The 16,187-nt window shown below is 33.7% G+C and overlaps 1 protein-coding gene across 5 annotated transcripts in view; it reads left to right on the forward strand.

Moving 5' to 3' along the window:
- The window catches only part of Atl2 (atlastin GTPase 2), a 56,082-nt gene that overhangs the window by 20,977 nt on the left and 18,918 nt on the right, over positions 1-16,187 (forward strand). For all 5 annotated transcript variants that reach the window (XM_078029340.1, XM_078029339.1, XM_078029343.1 and 2 more), the window contains exon 2: positions 9,390-9,634. In XM_078029340.1, coding sequence (XP_077885466.1) covers positions 9,390-9,634 — 245 coding nt within the window. The remainder of the gene's footprint in view (positions 1-9,389; positions 9,635-16,187) is intronic.

Raw genomic sequence — 16,187 nt, forward strand, 5'->3', positions numbered from 1 at the left:
TTAAAAGAAATTTCTTTAAGCAGTTTGACTTTTGGTAATTTATTTTTTCCCCCAAGATCATAGCTAAGCCAAGAAATTTCAAAAATTGAAAAAAAATTACGAAAAACAGAGCAGAATGCATACCTCTACAATTCTGCATATCTGCACAATTCCAGAATTTTAAGATGGATTGTTAGCCCTGGCAGATTACACAGTGATCCTTAGCTTATAGTTGCTAATAGTGTTTAGATTATAAACACCGTGAATATTGACTTATAAAATTGTAAATTTATAAATTTGAGCTTTGTTTGTGGGCATTTTAATTATGGCAAAGGTCATGAAATCAGGGTAGGGCTTATTGCAGACAAATCTATGTTTGAGGCTTTGCTTATTTAAATTGAGGCTGTGATGGGGCCTTTTAGATCTTGCTGTCTGTGGTCTGTGTTTATAGCTAGTTCTAGATTTTTATCCCTCATTCAGTTAAGAGAACCACATTTATTTTTATTTTTTAAAAGAGAGAGTGAGAGAATTTTAATATTTATTTATTTTTTTAGTTTTTGGCGGACACAACATCTTTTGTTTGTATGTGGTGTTGAGGATCGAACCCGGGCCCCACACATGCCAGGCGAGCTCACTACCGCTTGAGCCACATCCCCAGCCCAAGAGAACCACATTTAACTATGAGAAAAACAGTTTGTGTTACAAAGTTAAGTTGAAAGTTGCATTTCTGATGGAGGGTTCTGTAAGAGTCATAGATTATAGAAGCAAATAAATAGTAACTATAAACTTTTAAAATTAGTTTTCAGCATTAAATTATTTACTTGTACAAAATACCTCAGTAGGGCTGGGGATGTGGCTCAAGCAGTAGCGCATTTGGCATGCGTGCGGCCCGGGTTCGATCCTCAGCACCACATACAAAGAAAGATGTTGTGTCCGCTGAAAACTAAAAAATAAATATTAAAAAATTCTCTCTCTCTCTCTCTTTAAAAAAAATACCTCAGTAAACTCTTAAATTTTCATGCAGTATGTAAATTCTTTTGAATTAATAATAACTATCTGTAAAATGCTATTAAAGCATTTGTTACTATAGAATTCAAGAGACTTGGGTGATAAACTGCTTTACTTTCATAAAGCTATCTAGATTATGAAGAATCATCATATAGGATACCAATATGTATAGAGAAATAGTCAATTAGAGCAGTGCATATTAAAGCAATATGGAGAGCATGAAGAACAGAATTTGATTTTAGTTAATTTACATTTAAAAAGTTTTGTTACTATATGGATGCAAATAAGAGTATAATTTTTTTTTGATATTTAATTCAGTTATTTAGTAGAAAACTATGTTTGGAGCAACTTGTATATGTGAATGTACTCTTTCATTGTAAATGCTATGAAACATAAGTGATATTTCTGATACACATTTCGTGTCTGGGGGCTGGGGATGTGGCTCAAGCGGTAGCGCACTCATCTGGCGGCCCGGGTTCGATCCTCAGCACCACATACAAACAAAGATGTTGTGTCGGCCGAAAAAAACTAAAAAATAAATATTAAAATTCTCTCTCACTTAAAAAAAAAACAACATTTCATGTCTGAGTTGAGTATATTGTACATGTTAAATTCACAGATTTGAAGACAGTATGAAGGAAAGTTTCAATTTTAAAAGAATTTCTGTGTTGAAATGATAATATTTGTAGTATGTTAGTAAATATAAAGAATTATTTATTTTTGATTCTTTTTGCTTTATAATGTGATTACCAGAAAACTGAAAATTTATGTATCTGATATTTCATATGCATTGGGCTGTCTATTCTCATTTAGTGTATTTACACTTGATGTTATTATGGATTTAGTTGAGTTTAAGTTTGTCATCTTACTTGTTTTCCCCCCTATTCTGTCCCTTTGTTTTTGTTCTTATCTTTCCTTTTGGGTGAGTTGCGTATTTTATAGTATTCCAGTTTGATTCCTTACTGCTTTTGTAGCTATACCATTTATATTTTTTTAAAGTCATTGTTCTAGGGCACTTCTAAAGTGTAATTTCATTTACTCATATTTTTATAACATTTGTCTTATTTTTTTTTTACTTCTCTGTATATTATAAACCCCACGTTACAATTAATTATTTTTGCTCTAAATGACCAGTTATCTTTTAAGAAATTACTGGAAGGAATCAATTTTTTATATTTGTAACTATTGACTACTTCTGATTCAGATCTATATGAAGTAATTAAGAGACTTTCCAATAAGTAATATTATGTTTTAGCCTGAATTAACATCATTTTGCCTGTTATTTAGTATACATCTGCTGGCAACAGATATAATTAGCTTTTGGTTATTGTGTTTATTTTGCTGCCCAACTCTCCATGCTGGGGTTCAAATCCGGGACCTCTTGCACTGACTTACACTCTCAACCCCTTGCTTTTATTTTTGAATGTTAATTTCTGGGTTTGATACTTTTTTCTTTAAGCACTCTGAAGATATCATTCCATTGTCTTCTGCCCCTCTGTTTCTTCTGATAAGAGGCAGTTATTTGAATTATTTCTCTTTGTGTAATATGTATCATTCTTTCAATCCACCCTCTAGTTTCTTGAAAGATTTTTCCCTTTATAGTTAGTTTTTAGCAATCTGACTTACCTGGTTTTCTTTATGTGTATCCAACTTGAGATTTGCTGAGCTTTTTGGGTCTGTAATCAAATTCGGTAACATTTTAACTATTCAAGTATTTTTTTTTTTTTTTAAAGAGAGAGTGAGAGAGGGGAGAGAGAGAGAGAGAGAGTTTTTAATATTTATTTTTCAGTTCTCGGCGGACACAACATCTTTGTTGGTATGTGGTGCTGAGGATCGAACCCGGGTCGCACGCATGCCAGGCGAGCGCGCTACCGCTTGAGCCACATCTCCAGCCCCATATTCAAGTATTTTTTCATCTCTGTTCTTTGTCCTACTTCTGATTTACTAGCTACATGTTAGATGCTGCTGCATAGTTCTTTTGAGTCTGTTTTTCTTCATTCTTGTTTCTCCTTGTTCTTCAGATTAGAGAATTCCCAGTTCTGGAATTTTCTCTCTCTCCCTCTCTCCCTCCCTCCCTCCCTCCCCCTCTCCTTCCCTCCCTCCCCCTCTCCTTCCCCCCTCCCCCTCTCCTTCCCCCCCTCCCCCTCCCTCCCCCCCTCCCCCTCCCTCCCCCCCTCTCAGTTAACCACTGAACCACATCCTCAGCCCTTTTATTTATTTATTTATTTTTGAGAGAAGCTAAGTTGCTGAGGCTGGCTTTGAACTTTGAAGAGGGATCTTCCTGCCTCAGCTTTCTGAGTCCCTGGGATTATAGGCATACATAATTGCGCCTGGCTTCATTTAATTTAATAGTCTGTTTCTTAGATGAGATGTTCCGTTTATTCATTTATTATTAAGACCTTATTTGTTTGTTTGTTAAGTCCTTGAATATATTTACAGTATCTACTTATTGAATATATTTACAGTATCTACTTAAAAGCTTTTCTCTGCTAAGTTCCCAGTCTAGGTCATTTCAGGATTAGTTTTTATTTGCTGTTTTTCCTTCTTGACTATGGACTACATTTTCTTCTTTGTATGTCTAGTAATTTCTGATCATGTATATTACATGTTGTGCATTGTGAGATTCTGTTATGGAGATTTTGTTGTTGCAAGCAGTTCAGTTACTGGTAGATCTTGACCTTGTGTAGGCTTGGCTCTATATTTCATTACTGAGGATCTGTGGAAAGTTTAGAAGACCTTTCCCCATCCTCCCAAGTTGTCTGTACTAAATCTTCAAACTGATCATTCCAAGTCTTGATTTTAGGCTTTGCTTTGGATGGTCTTTCAAAAGGCTTTATTCTAGAACATGGTCCTTAGTTCTAAGATGTGGCCTTTCTAGTGTCCCAGCTTGATGCCACCTGAATTGTAAGATAACTCTACTCTGACTGGGTCAGAACTCCACAGTTTCTCAGAATTGTTTGACTTCCTGTGGCTTTTTCTCTCCTTATCCTGTAGTAGCTGTCCCCTTGGTGTTATTTCCCATGCTGAAGACTCTGGGCACACATCTGCACAACTCCTTTTCCTCCTGCACCCTGCCTTACAGATTCCTATTATGTTAGTAATCCTGGGATCTTTATTTGCTTGTGTTCTAGTACATCATGCTGTGGAGGGAATTGTTCCTGTCCAAAGAACTGGGGGAACAATTCACCTTGTGTTGCCTTAGGGATTACTGTTTTATATTGCTTGAGTAAGGGTTTGAAAATAATGCCTTAATTTGTTATGTCTAATTTTATTGCTGCTTGTGGTAGAGAATTCTGGTACCAGTTGCTATAATGACTTGAAGTCTCCAATCTTCTCATGCCCCATTTACCTATATTTTTATAGGTTCAAAGCAAAGCAAAACTCTGGATAATCTATATTTGTAATCTGCCTTTTTCCTACTAATTAAAAAAAAAAAACAAACTCTCCCTATTTCTTAAGAGTGTTTTTAAAGCTGTGTAATATGGCTCAAAGTTCAGCCACTTTCCATTTTTGAGACACTCAGTATTAATCTTAACTACCAGAAATAACACTGGTAAACTTGTACATCTTTGTTATTCCTTTAAAATAAATTCTTAGAAATAGGTGTACCTAGGGCTGGGGTTGTGGCTCAGTAGTAGAGTGCTTGCCTAGAACGTGTGAGGCACTGGGTTCGATCTTCAGCACCACATAAAAATGAAATACTACAACTAAAATATAAATATTAAAAAAAAGTGTACCTTGATGTAACCTCTTTAAGGTTTTTAAAAATATGCGCTAGAATGAACTATTGAATGCTTAGCTACTATTTTCATTTGAATATATGTTATAAAAGTTTAGGTCTTAGTACTGGACTCTAAAACATTGCTTTCTTTCAGATAACTGGTTTTATAAATGGACAAAGTAGACAGAATTAAGGTTACTTTCCATAAAAATTTGAGATTTCTGTTTGAAATATGAATAATAACCTAAAATACACTTTAATTGCTTCTGAAAGCAAATTAATTTTTACTTTGTTCTCTTCTTGTAAGTTTAGTTTTGAGTTGATGTAATCTAATATTAGTAACAGTTTATTGTAATGCAGATTTGTAGCACCATTTTATTGTCTTATCTAAAAATTATGCTTGAGGTTTGCTGACAGATCTAGGTCAGCTCTAAAGTGTAAATTGTGCTGTTGGAATCCATGTTGAATGTATGAATTTGACAGATTTAAGATGAAGTATGATTAAACAGTAAAAAGACAGGTGTCTTTTTTAAGTAGATTTTATTTTATTAGAGCAATTTTAGATTCATAGCAAAATTGAGCAGAAAGTACTGTTCCCACATTCCTCCTCCTTCCTCTACTACCAGCATCCTGCATGAGAGTAGTTCATTTGTTAAAATTGATTAATCTTCCCTGACACATTATTATTATCAAAGTCCATAGTTCACATTAGGGTTCGCTCTTTTTTTTTTTTAAGAGAGAGAGAGAATTTTTAACATTTATTTTTTAGTTTTTGGCGGACACAACATCTTTGTATGTGGTGCTGAGGATCGAACCCGGGCCACACGCATGCCAAGCGAGTGCGCTACCGATTAAGCCACATCCCCAGCCCCCTAGGGTTCACTCTTGAGGTTGCATATTCAGTAGGTTTTTGGAAAATGTATAACATCAGGTATCCACCATTATAGTATCATAGAGAATTCATTTCTGTGCCCTAAAAAAATTGTAATTCATCTTTCCCTCTCCCTTAATCCTGGCAACCATGGGTCTTTTTAAAGATAGGTGCCTTTTTGTAGGACTTGTGATGAATAGATTATTAGATATACTTAGTGCTAAGGTAAGGAGAGAGATTTGAGAAACTGGCAATCATCTAGTTGTCTTTTAGCTTTAACCTTGAAAGACCCACTTTGGCGCTGAGTAGGGAGAAATGACTTGGAACTGAATCAGGAAAAATACTGTAGGACTGAAATCTACTCGTTCCGGTACTTTGGCATATAAGAATGGAAATATAATAAGTATTCTATACACAAGACTTAATTGACATTTAAAGTATTAGGTTAATACTAAATTCAGAGACTTGTAATTGTAGGTAATCACCAGATGCTGATATTTACAGGTATTCTAATGAAATTTACCCATAGTTCTCTTTTATTCAGTTGCCTTTATCAGTGTTTGATGAGATATTTTATGTTTATTTATGCCAAATATGGTGGAGATATCATCATGGAGTTAAGGTAGGTGAATCACATCATTGTGTTTTTCATTATACCTTTGAAACATTTTTGCCACACTTGCATTTTAAAAAGTCTTTAGCCTCTGTTTATCTGAGGTGCATGTCTTTATTCATGCCTATGAAAAAAACTTAGCCACAAGGTAACTATAGCTAACTAATCCAGGTAAAATTTTATGTTAATAAAGGCTTTCTTCCTAGGGTTTTCCCCCCTCTCTTTTTCAATTAAGGAAAAAAGAAAACTAATGCTTTCTTTACAACAAGAACAAAATTGTTGTTTTTTTACAAAATCACCAATCTCCACATTTGCTTTTTGTGATATTTTAGTACTTACTAATTTTAAGTTCCTTTTAAATCAAAGTGTTTTACTTTGTGGAACCATCAGTTTTCATTGTAATTTTGTGGTCAATACCCTTAACTACTCTTGACTTGCTTTGATTTCCCCAAACTAATTAATTATTACATTTGCTTCTAAAATAGATAATGGTAGATGTAAGACTTCTGAGTGAAATGCTTAAATATATTCTTTCAAAAAGTATTAAGCATCTTCTAGGCTAAGGGTTAAGCATTGGTTAAGGTACTGGAAGATAGAATGAGTGATCAACAAGATGATTAGTGTTGAACACATTGTATGGTAGGGGAACTAGAAGATACAAATGTAAATAAATGTAAAAGGGTTATTTTAGATATTGAAAAGGACTATGAAAAAAACCCTTTAAAGTGTTAGGGATGGGGTCACTAATTAGATTGTATGGTCAGGGAAGACCACACAGAGGAGATAACATTTGAACTGAGGTCTGGGGGGGGGGGGTTAAGATACCACATGAATTTTCAGGGACAGAGCATTCCATTCAGAGGTAAAAGTTTTGGGCAAAGATTCTAAGGTGGGAAATGGGTTTATCCTGTTAAAAGAACAAGAAGAAGTCCAATGGCCCAGGGCTTTGGGAATGAACAGGGGTGTGTAATAAGAAATAAGAGGGGAGGCAGGAGTCAGATCACATGGTACTGTGGAGGTTGTGGTAAGGAACTTAGAGGGTGGGTTTTTTTTGGGGGGGGGGCTTGTTTTTTCTTAATACTCTGGTTATAGTGGGACGATAATAATTGAGCTTCAAGCAGTGGTTTGGCACAATAGAAGGGGAGACATAATAAATATGTACTTACATAAATATTAAAATATTGTATTAATATAGAAGGACTAAATTTGGTTAGGAGTCTCAGGGAAGATTATTGTTCTTGGAAAATGACATTTAAACTGAGAATTAATGAATAAATATGAATTGATTAGGGGAACACCAAGGGAAAGAGTATTCCAGGCAGAGAAATGCCACAAGTAAAGTCTGAGTCTAGAGAGAACTTAATGGCATTAAAAAAAAAAGACAGGTTTCGTTTAAAGAGGGGAAAGTAGCACCAATGCAGCCAGAGGTTGGTAGCATGTACAGGATCTTGTAAGGTGTGTATAGGATTTTAATCATTAGTCTTCTGTAACAGTGATTTTAAGAAAGAGAGTAACAATCAAATTTACATTTGACTACATTATTTATTTCCTACTCTGGAGGTTGAATTGGTTTAGGGGAAGGGAGTAAGTGACTTAATGACAGAGAGCAGTTGGGTACTACAGTCTAAGTGGGTCAAAGTAGTGGTGATGGGAATAGAGATGCTATCAACAGAAATTGTGACATGAAGGTGAAGTTAAGAATGTGGCTATTGATTAAATTTAGGAGTAATGGAAAGGAGAGATGTTTCAAGGACAGCTCTCAGATTTGTGCCTGAGCAAATGGGTATATGGTGGTGTAGTACATAGCTACGTGGCAGATGAAAATTATTGTAGTGTTTTGGCATTTCAAGGTCGATCCTTAGCACCACATACAAACAAAGATGTTGTGTCCGCCGATAACTAAAAAATAAATATTAAAATTCCCTCTCTCTCTCTCTCTCTCTTTCTTCTCTCTCTCTCTTTTTAAAAAAACTACTGTTATATAAACTTATTATGTACCATATATGTTTCAACTCATGTAATCCTGATGACAACTTTGTGAGGGAGATGCTGTTATGATCCCCATTTTACAGATGAGAAAACAGAGAAGCGGTGACATTCCCTGAGGCAGTTTTGCCCTCTGGCTTGTGGTCTTAACCATTGACTAAGATTGGAAGTTTTTAATCACAATTTGCATACTGTTTTATTGTTTATCTGGACTTTCCTAATGATATATTAACTTGGAATTTAACTGTATTGTGTCTTTCCTGGAAAGTCAACTTTTTATGCATTTATTTATTTGATTTTTTTTAAGTTGTAGATGAATACAATACCTTTATTTTATTAGTTTATTTATTTATTTTAATGTGGTTAGGGTAATAAACCCAGCACCTCACGCATGCTAAGAAAGCACTCTACCACTGAGCCACCTCCCCAGCCCCAACCTTTTGTGCATTTAAATAACATATCTGGCTATAGTGGTATGACAGTGAAACAGTGATAATATCTTCTTTAATTAAATATTGATTTCTTTCAAAATTTTGCTTCTCAAGTTTCTTTCTCTCTAGAATGCATTGTCGCTGTTTGTGGCACATTTTGAAATAGTGTTGTTGACTTCCTTTATAAAGAATTTAATAATGGCTATACTACTAGGTTACTTTTTTTTTTTTGTATTGGGGGTTGAGCCCAGAGCCTCATGAATGCTAGGCAAGTGTTTTATCATTGAGCTATATCCTGAGCCATATTAGATTACTCTTACAAAATTAGGGACTTAGCTTTATGGTGGCATTTTTGGAAGCTTCTGAGAACCTTAACTTTGCCCTTTAAATTCCAGAATGAATTCATATATTCAAAATTCCAATATTCAAAATTCATATATATATTTTAGTCTTGTAATGTGGAATAATTTTCCAGGGAAAATTGGAATCTGAAGTTGATTCTATTCCCTGTCAGTTTGTATTTTCTTGGTACATACAGTAGCAAAAAGCCTTTACAGAAGGATGCAGTGCTCAAGGGGTAAATGTGACCAGCATTCTTTGTCCTATTACAGAAGGAGTGGGAAGTCCAAAAGTACTTGACTGTCTCTTTATTAAATTATTCTCAGATGAGAATGGGTGGTGGGGGGTGCATTTGAACTTTGGCTGTAGATGTGGTTCTTAATGAAAAGTTTTGTAACACAGGGATTAAAGTAATTTGTTTCTTTCTTTTTAAAATTCTAGGGGAGGATTATGAAGATGATGACCTAGTAAACTCTGATGAGGTTATGAAGAAACCATGTCCAGTACAGATTGTCCTTGCTCATGAAGATGACCATAACTTTGAGCTTGATGAAGAAGCTTTGGAGCAGATACTGCTACAGGAGCACATACGAGATCTTAACATAGTTGTGGTATCTGTGGCAGGAGCTTTTCGTAAAGGGAAATCATTTCTGCTGGACTTCATGCTTAGATATATGTATAACAAGGTGAATAGTGTCTTTTAAGTTGAACCTTATCAAAACAAATAACTGCCAACCAGTTATTGAAAAAAAAAATATATATATACATATAAAACAAGTATTGTTTCTTTAATTTTACAGAAATATAGTTCTTTAATTAGACTTCTCTATTAAGATAGTAATATAAGTTTGAGCTCTTGATTCTTCTTTATCTCTGTTGTTCCTTTTGGGACATAATACATATTGATGCATATGCTTGAACCTCTATATTCTAGGCAGTGTAGTACTAGTCCAACATGTTTGAGTGTATCCTGAAAATATTGGAAGTACTACTTATCTTGTCTTCCTTTTTATTATTTCTTCACTTTTTCATCTTCCTAGATACTTTTACTGTTAGTGAAGTTTTCTGATAGAGACCTTTGCAAAAGTATACTTGTGTTTCTCAAATAAGTCACTTTTAGTGAATAAAGTCCAATTCCTTAGAGTAGCTTCTATGGCCTTCCATGGTATCTGAGCCTTACTGCTTGCATCCTTACATCAAGTATGCTGTAGTGTTTGCTCTTCTCCTAGTATGTCATATTATTCTCAAATATCCTATTCTTTGCTAATCTTTTCATAGTAGGCCTTTCTTGATGTCTGAGTTTGTTAATTCTCTTCCCAGCTCTCATGGCACGTTTTATTAATATTACTTTAGTTTTCTGGCTGGTTTACCTTTTTGTTAGTGGTGGGACTTACATTGATTATCCTGTCTCCAGTACTTAGTGCTACTGTGTGTTGTTGATGTCTGTTTAACGGATGAATCTCCCTCCCTCTACACACTTTTGCTTTTAGATATTTACTGTGTTCTTCCTGACTTTGACTTTAAAAGTCAAACACAAAACAAAAAATAAAAACCACTTGACTTAGTGTTTTTCTAAAAGCTGGAGTCAAGTGGGAGGGGTTAAGTTTTATTTTTTTTAATTTTTTTTTTTTTTTTTTTTAGGAGAGAGAGAGGAGAGAGAGACAGAGAATTTTTAATATTTATTTTTTAGTTCTCGGCGGACACAACATCTTTGTTGGTATGTGGTGCTGAGGATCGAACCCGGGTTGCACACATGCCAGGCGAGCGCGCTACCGCTTGACCCATATCCCCAGCCCGATTAAGTTTGATAGGGACCAAGAAGAAGGATTTGAAAATTTTGGAGCAGAGCACTTAGGACAGATGGCTTTACAGGAATTTTTGACATAAGCCACTAGAAATAAAACTCTTAACAGAATTATGTAATTATCTGAGTGTTCATCTTTTTAAGTTCTGTGTAAATCTAAGTTTGCCTTGAAATAAGGTAAACTTTCCCAGTTGGTTTCCCAAGAAGCTTTTTACTAAGTTCTTTTTATAGGTATCTCTTTAGACCTTTTCAGGTATGCCTGAGTATTAAGAAGGTAGTTCATATTAATGAATGACATTTTATGTGTTTAGGAAATTAGGAATGGAATGTTAATCATTTTTCATTTAGACATATTTTCTAGAGCTTAATATCTGAAATAGAAAATGTATAAATAGTGACATATTTTTTAAAAAAATCTATAATTTGGAAGATATAAAAGAATTTTGATGTTTTTAACTCCTTAACTTCTTGTGTATTTCATATTTATCTGTTTCTGAGCTGTTCACTGTAAATGTATTTGATTCCAAGTAGGTCACAGATAGTAAGTAGAATGTTAGAAGGGGAAAGAAGCTTAGATTGCTTGTCTAGGAATGACAGATAAGTTTCACCTCAGGTAGCATTTCTGATTCCATCTCTGGTCAAATTAGTGACTGTTAGAGGAGGAGTAGCAGCCTACATTTGTCATATTCACAGTCGTGGAACTAACAGAACTCCCCCTTTCTGGAGGAGGCACTGAAGCGGTGTAAAGGTTCTGATGACCTCAGTAAGGTTATATACCTTGTTACTGGCTTCTGTGGTGAAATTATCTTTATGCATTTTAACTTGTAGTTTTCTTTTTTTTAATATTTATTTATTTTTTCTTAGTTCTCGGCGGACACAACATCTTCGTTTGTATGTTGTGCTGAGGATCGAACCCGGGCCGCATGCACGCTAGGCGAGTGCGCTACCGCTTGAGCCACATCCCCAGCCCCAACTTCATATAGAATTCCTGATATAAGTCACCTTATTCTGTTAATCAGAAATTATATTACATAGTGTCTGATTTGGGGGATCACATACTGATTTGGTGGTTAATCATTCTTTTCCCATGAGATGTAAGTACAGAAGGAAAACTAATAATGGGATAGATTTGAATACTTTTCCTCAACCTATACACCTGCAAAGATGATATGCTAGATGAGAGAAGTAGAAGAACAGCAGTTTTTATCATCTTTTAGTGTCTTCTCTACTGACATGAGTTAGTTTATTTAAGTGTGGTTCACTAAAGGAGCTAAATGTGTAAACCTTTTACTTTATAGTTTAGAAATAGATGAGTATTTTTATTTTGAGTAATTAGTAGAGGAATACTAACATAAGGCTGAATGTGAGCTTTTTGTTAGAAAAACGCAAAAACTTCAGTAGCAAGCTTTTAAAATCTAAGATTATTTTGAGATTTCTATCTTAAATCTCTAAATATAGGGGAAATTTTGATTTTTAGGTCTCATTTTCTTGTGAAGTTAATAGCTTTTTTTATGGTTTCTTTTTGAGCTACTACTTGATATTCATATTCCCACCACCCAGATGAAGATATAGAGCATCCCTCTTTGTTCTCTCACTCAGTTAATTTTTATCCCCTCAAGTAACTATTATTCTGAACCTCTTATCATAAATTCTTTTTTCCCATTTTTGAACTTCTCATGAATAAAATCATACTGTAGATATTCTATATATGGCTTATTTTGTTACAGTTCTTACTGTAAGATGTACACATCTCACAGTTCATTATTTTTGTTGCTTTAATATTCTGTTTGATTATGTTGTGCTTTATTTAACCATTAATCTGTTGACGATCTAATTATTTTTAGTTAGCTGATTTTTGTGACACGTTTTCAAAGTGAAATAGATTACTAAATAGATTAATAGTATCAATAGGAATTGTTAGAAAAAAGCTGATCAACTTGTCACATGGCTACCATAAAAGTACTTTCAATTCCTGGAATCAGTTTATAGAAATCAAAAATTCATGTATTGAATTAAATTATGTAATATATGTGATACTTAACACTGTGCTTAATATATTGACACTGTAAATGATAGCTGTTGTTGAACTTATCTAGTGATCTTAATTCTATGCAGAGTTGCTTCTACTTTATATCATTTTTTATTTTTTCTTTTAAAAACTATTATAAGGAATTTTAGGGCTGGAGATGTGGCTCAAGTGGTAGCGTGCTCGCCTGGGTTCGATCCTCAGTACCACATACAAACATAGATGTTGTATCCGCCAAAAATTAAAATATAAATATTAAAAATTCTCTCTCTCTCTCAAAAAAAAAGTTTCCTTAAAAGAGAAAAGAATTTTAAACACATGTCAGATTAGACAATCATATAATGAATGCCCACGTTCTTATTTTTAGAAATCATGAACTTTTATCAATCTCATTTCATCTGTAGTCCAGCTGACTCCACACCTGAATGTGTTGTTTTGAAGTAAATCCCAAGCATATAATTTCATTTGTAGGTATTTCAGTATCTCTTAAAGAAAAGGACATTATAATAATGTCATCATACAGAAAAGTAGTAATAATTTTTGAATATTGTGAAATGTTTACAACCTTTTACTTGCTACAGATGCTTTTTATGTTTTAACAGTTTGAATCTAACCAGATGAGATCTACATTATGACTTGATGTTTTTAAATTGTTTTAAGCCCTGTTTCTATTTTTCTTGGCAAGTTATTTGTTGAAAAGATCAATTGTGTTATAGAGCTGCACATTTCTGGATTTGCTAATTTTATCCCGTTGGTGTTGATTCTATAGACTTGATCAGAATCAGGTTTTATTCATTTTCGGCAAGAAGACTTCAGTAGATGAAGATATATTCTTCCTCAGTATCTTTTCATATAACAGTATTTGAGTATTCATTGAATTCTAGGTACTGTGATTATTAAGCACTTAACAGATATTATTTTACTGAATATTCATAATAATTCTACATAGTAATATTAGTATTTTACTAATACTAATATTAGTATTAGTAAAATTTTAACTTGCTTAGTTTAAGAAATGAGGTTCAAACTAAGTGGCAAGGCCAATTTGATTATTTCCCCACATATTTCCAGTATGTAGAGGTTCCATATAGGATGTTCCTACACTATATTCCTTGCTCTTTTATAAATGTTTGCTTTTCACTGTTTACTTCAGAAGGTGAAATAGACTTGACAGAAGAACATGTGCTAGTGCAAATGTAGTAACGTTTCTTGCCTTCCACTAGTTTCCAAGCAAAATGAATGAAGGATCTTTGCTTTGCTTTGTTTTGACTTATCCATAGCATATTTACAGAAGGTATTTTAAAGAAACTGTCCTTTATGTAGTTTTTATTCTTTACTATTTAAGGACTTGCTTCTAGAATGCTGCCAGAGAGCAGGAATAAAAACTATATTTAAGCATCATATGCAATACATATAACTCACCTGAAACATGTTTGAATCAGCCCTATGGATGTTGAATTTAATTTCACTTTCCTCTCCAAGGCTAACAGTGTCTGAGTTGTAAGACTTATGGGAAATGTGTGAATACATGATGAAAAACTTGTTTTGTTTCATGTTCTTTTTCCAAGAAAGAAATGTACTTGGAGGAAGAAAATATCTTAAAAAGCCTCTTCTTGGTCATTTTATTTTTTTATTGTGTTATAACTTAAATGCAATAAATGCATAAACCTTAGTATAGCCAGTTAATTTTTAAATAAGTATGTTTTTTAACCACCACTTCAAATCAAGACAGAACACTTTCTGCATTTTAAAAGACTCACTTATTTCTCCTCCCAGTTATTACTATTCCGGCTCTCAAAGGCCACTGTGCTGACTTTTATTACCTTAGATTATTTTTGTCTATTTTGGAAGTGACATGAGTTGTAAAAGTATGTATATTTTGTGTCTGATTTCTTTTATTTAACATTAAGTCTAAGAGATTTATCTGTGTTGTTAAATGCATCAGAAATGTCTTTTTGTTGCTAAGTGATATTTCATTGGAGGAATATATAACAATTTAATTACCTCATCCTCTATTGATATACATGTAAGTTGTTTCCAGTTTTTGTTTCTTCTAAATAAAATTGTTGTGAATATTCTTATACAAGCCTTGGGAATATACACAATTCTGTTAGATTTATATCTAGGAGTAGAAATTTGGGTCATATGACAAAATACCTTTTTAGCTCTACTAGTGGCTGCCAAATATTTTTGCAAAGAGGTTTCACCAATTACACTAGGCAATATAGGAGACTTAATAGTTGTTGTATTCCTTGTAAATGTCATCTTTTACATTTTAGCCATTCTGATAGGTGTGGATTTTGTTTATTTTAAAGCATCATTGTACTTTATACTGGTTCATTAGTTCATTGAACTATCTTCCAGATTTAATCTAGAGGTTTAGCTTATTCATTTAACCATTTTAATTGAATTTACTTTGGAATATTTCACTTGTTTTAAGTGAAGCATTGTAACTCTTATGTGATAATCTGAAATTTTGAATTTTCTACAAACAATTTGATCAGAATTTTAAGTCTATAAGGAAAATAAAAATTGTAGGCTTGTTGGAGGGTGTTGGAGTTGGCTAGATAGCAGTTTAATAACTGGTGGTGCCTCCCCTTTCTGTTTTGGTACCCCTCAAGGCCACCTTTTTGTTTTTAAGTTGTGGTAAGATAGGCAAAACAAAAATTCACCACACTAGCCATTTATAAGTATACAGTTCAAAGGCGTTAAATTTATTTATTAATTGGTGCAGCTATCACCAATCACCTTTCATCTTGAGGACTTTATTTTCACAAACTAAAGCTGTGTTACTATTTAAATGCTAAATCCATTTTCCTCTCCTCTCAGTCCCTGGCAATCACCCTTCTACTTTCTGTCTGCATGCTTGACTACTGTAAGCAACTCATATGACTGAAAACATACATTTCTCTTTTTGTGTTTGATTTATTTCACTTAGCATAATGTCTTCATGGTCAAAGATGCATTTAAGCAGAACTTAAATTATTAAATTTCTCCTTAGCAAATCTGTAAGTTCTTAGAAATGTTCTGTGCTTGACTTTGTGACCCAGGTCACTTGTAATGCCAACTATTTGTCCGGCCCCAGAAAGAGGAGTTGGACATGAGGCAGGGATGGGAGATCAGTAAGATTAGACACATTTTAATTATTTCAGAATTAATGTTAAATATATATATATATATATATTTTTTTTTTTTTTCTGGGACTTGAGTTTTCTCACATTCAACTGAAAATACTAAGCTACAATCAATGGTTAGAATGTATATACTAGTTCTCTCCACCAGTTTGGGTATTGAGTGTTAATAACCTGTCTCCTGAATAAGTACTTATTTTATACAGGTTAGGATTTTCATTTGTGGGGCTTTTAACTAGGGATGATTTCCTTCTTTATTATAATGCTAATTGGGCCTT

Source organism: Ictidomys tridecemlineatus, chromosome 12 (assembly GCF_052094955.1).
Source record: "Ictidomys tridecemlineatus isolate mIctTri1 chromosome 12, mIctTri1.hap1, whole genome shotgun sequence".
Taxonomy (NCBI): Eukaryota; Metazoa; Chordata; class Mammalia; order Rodentia; family Sciuridae; genus Ictidomys; species Ictidomys tridecemlineatus.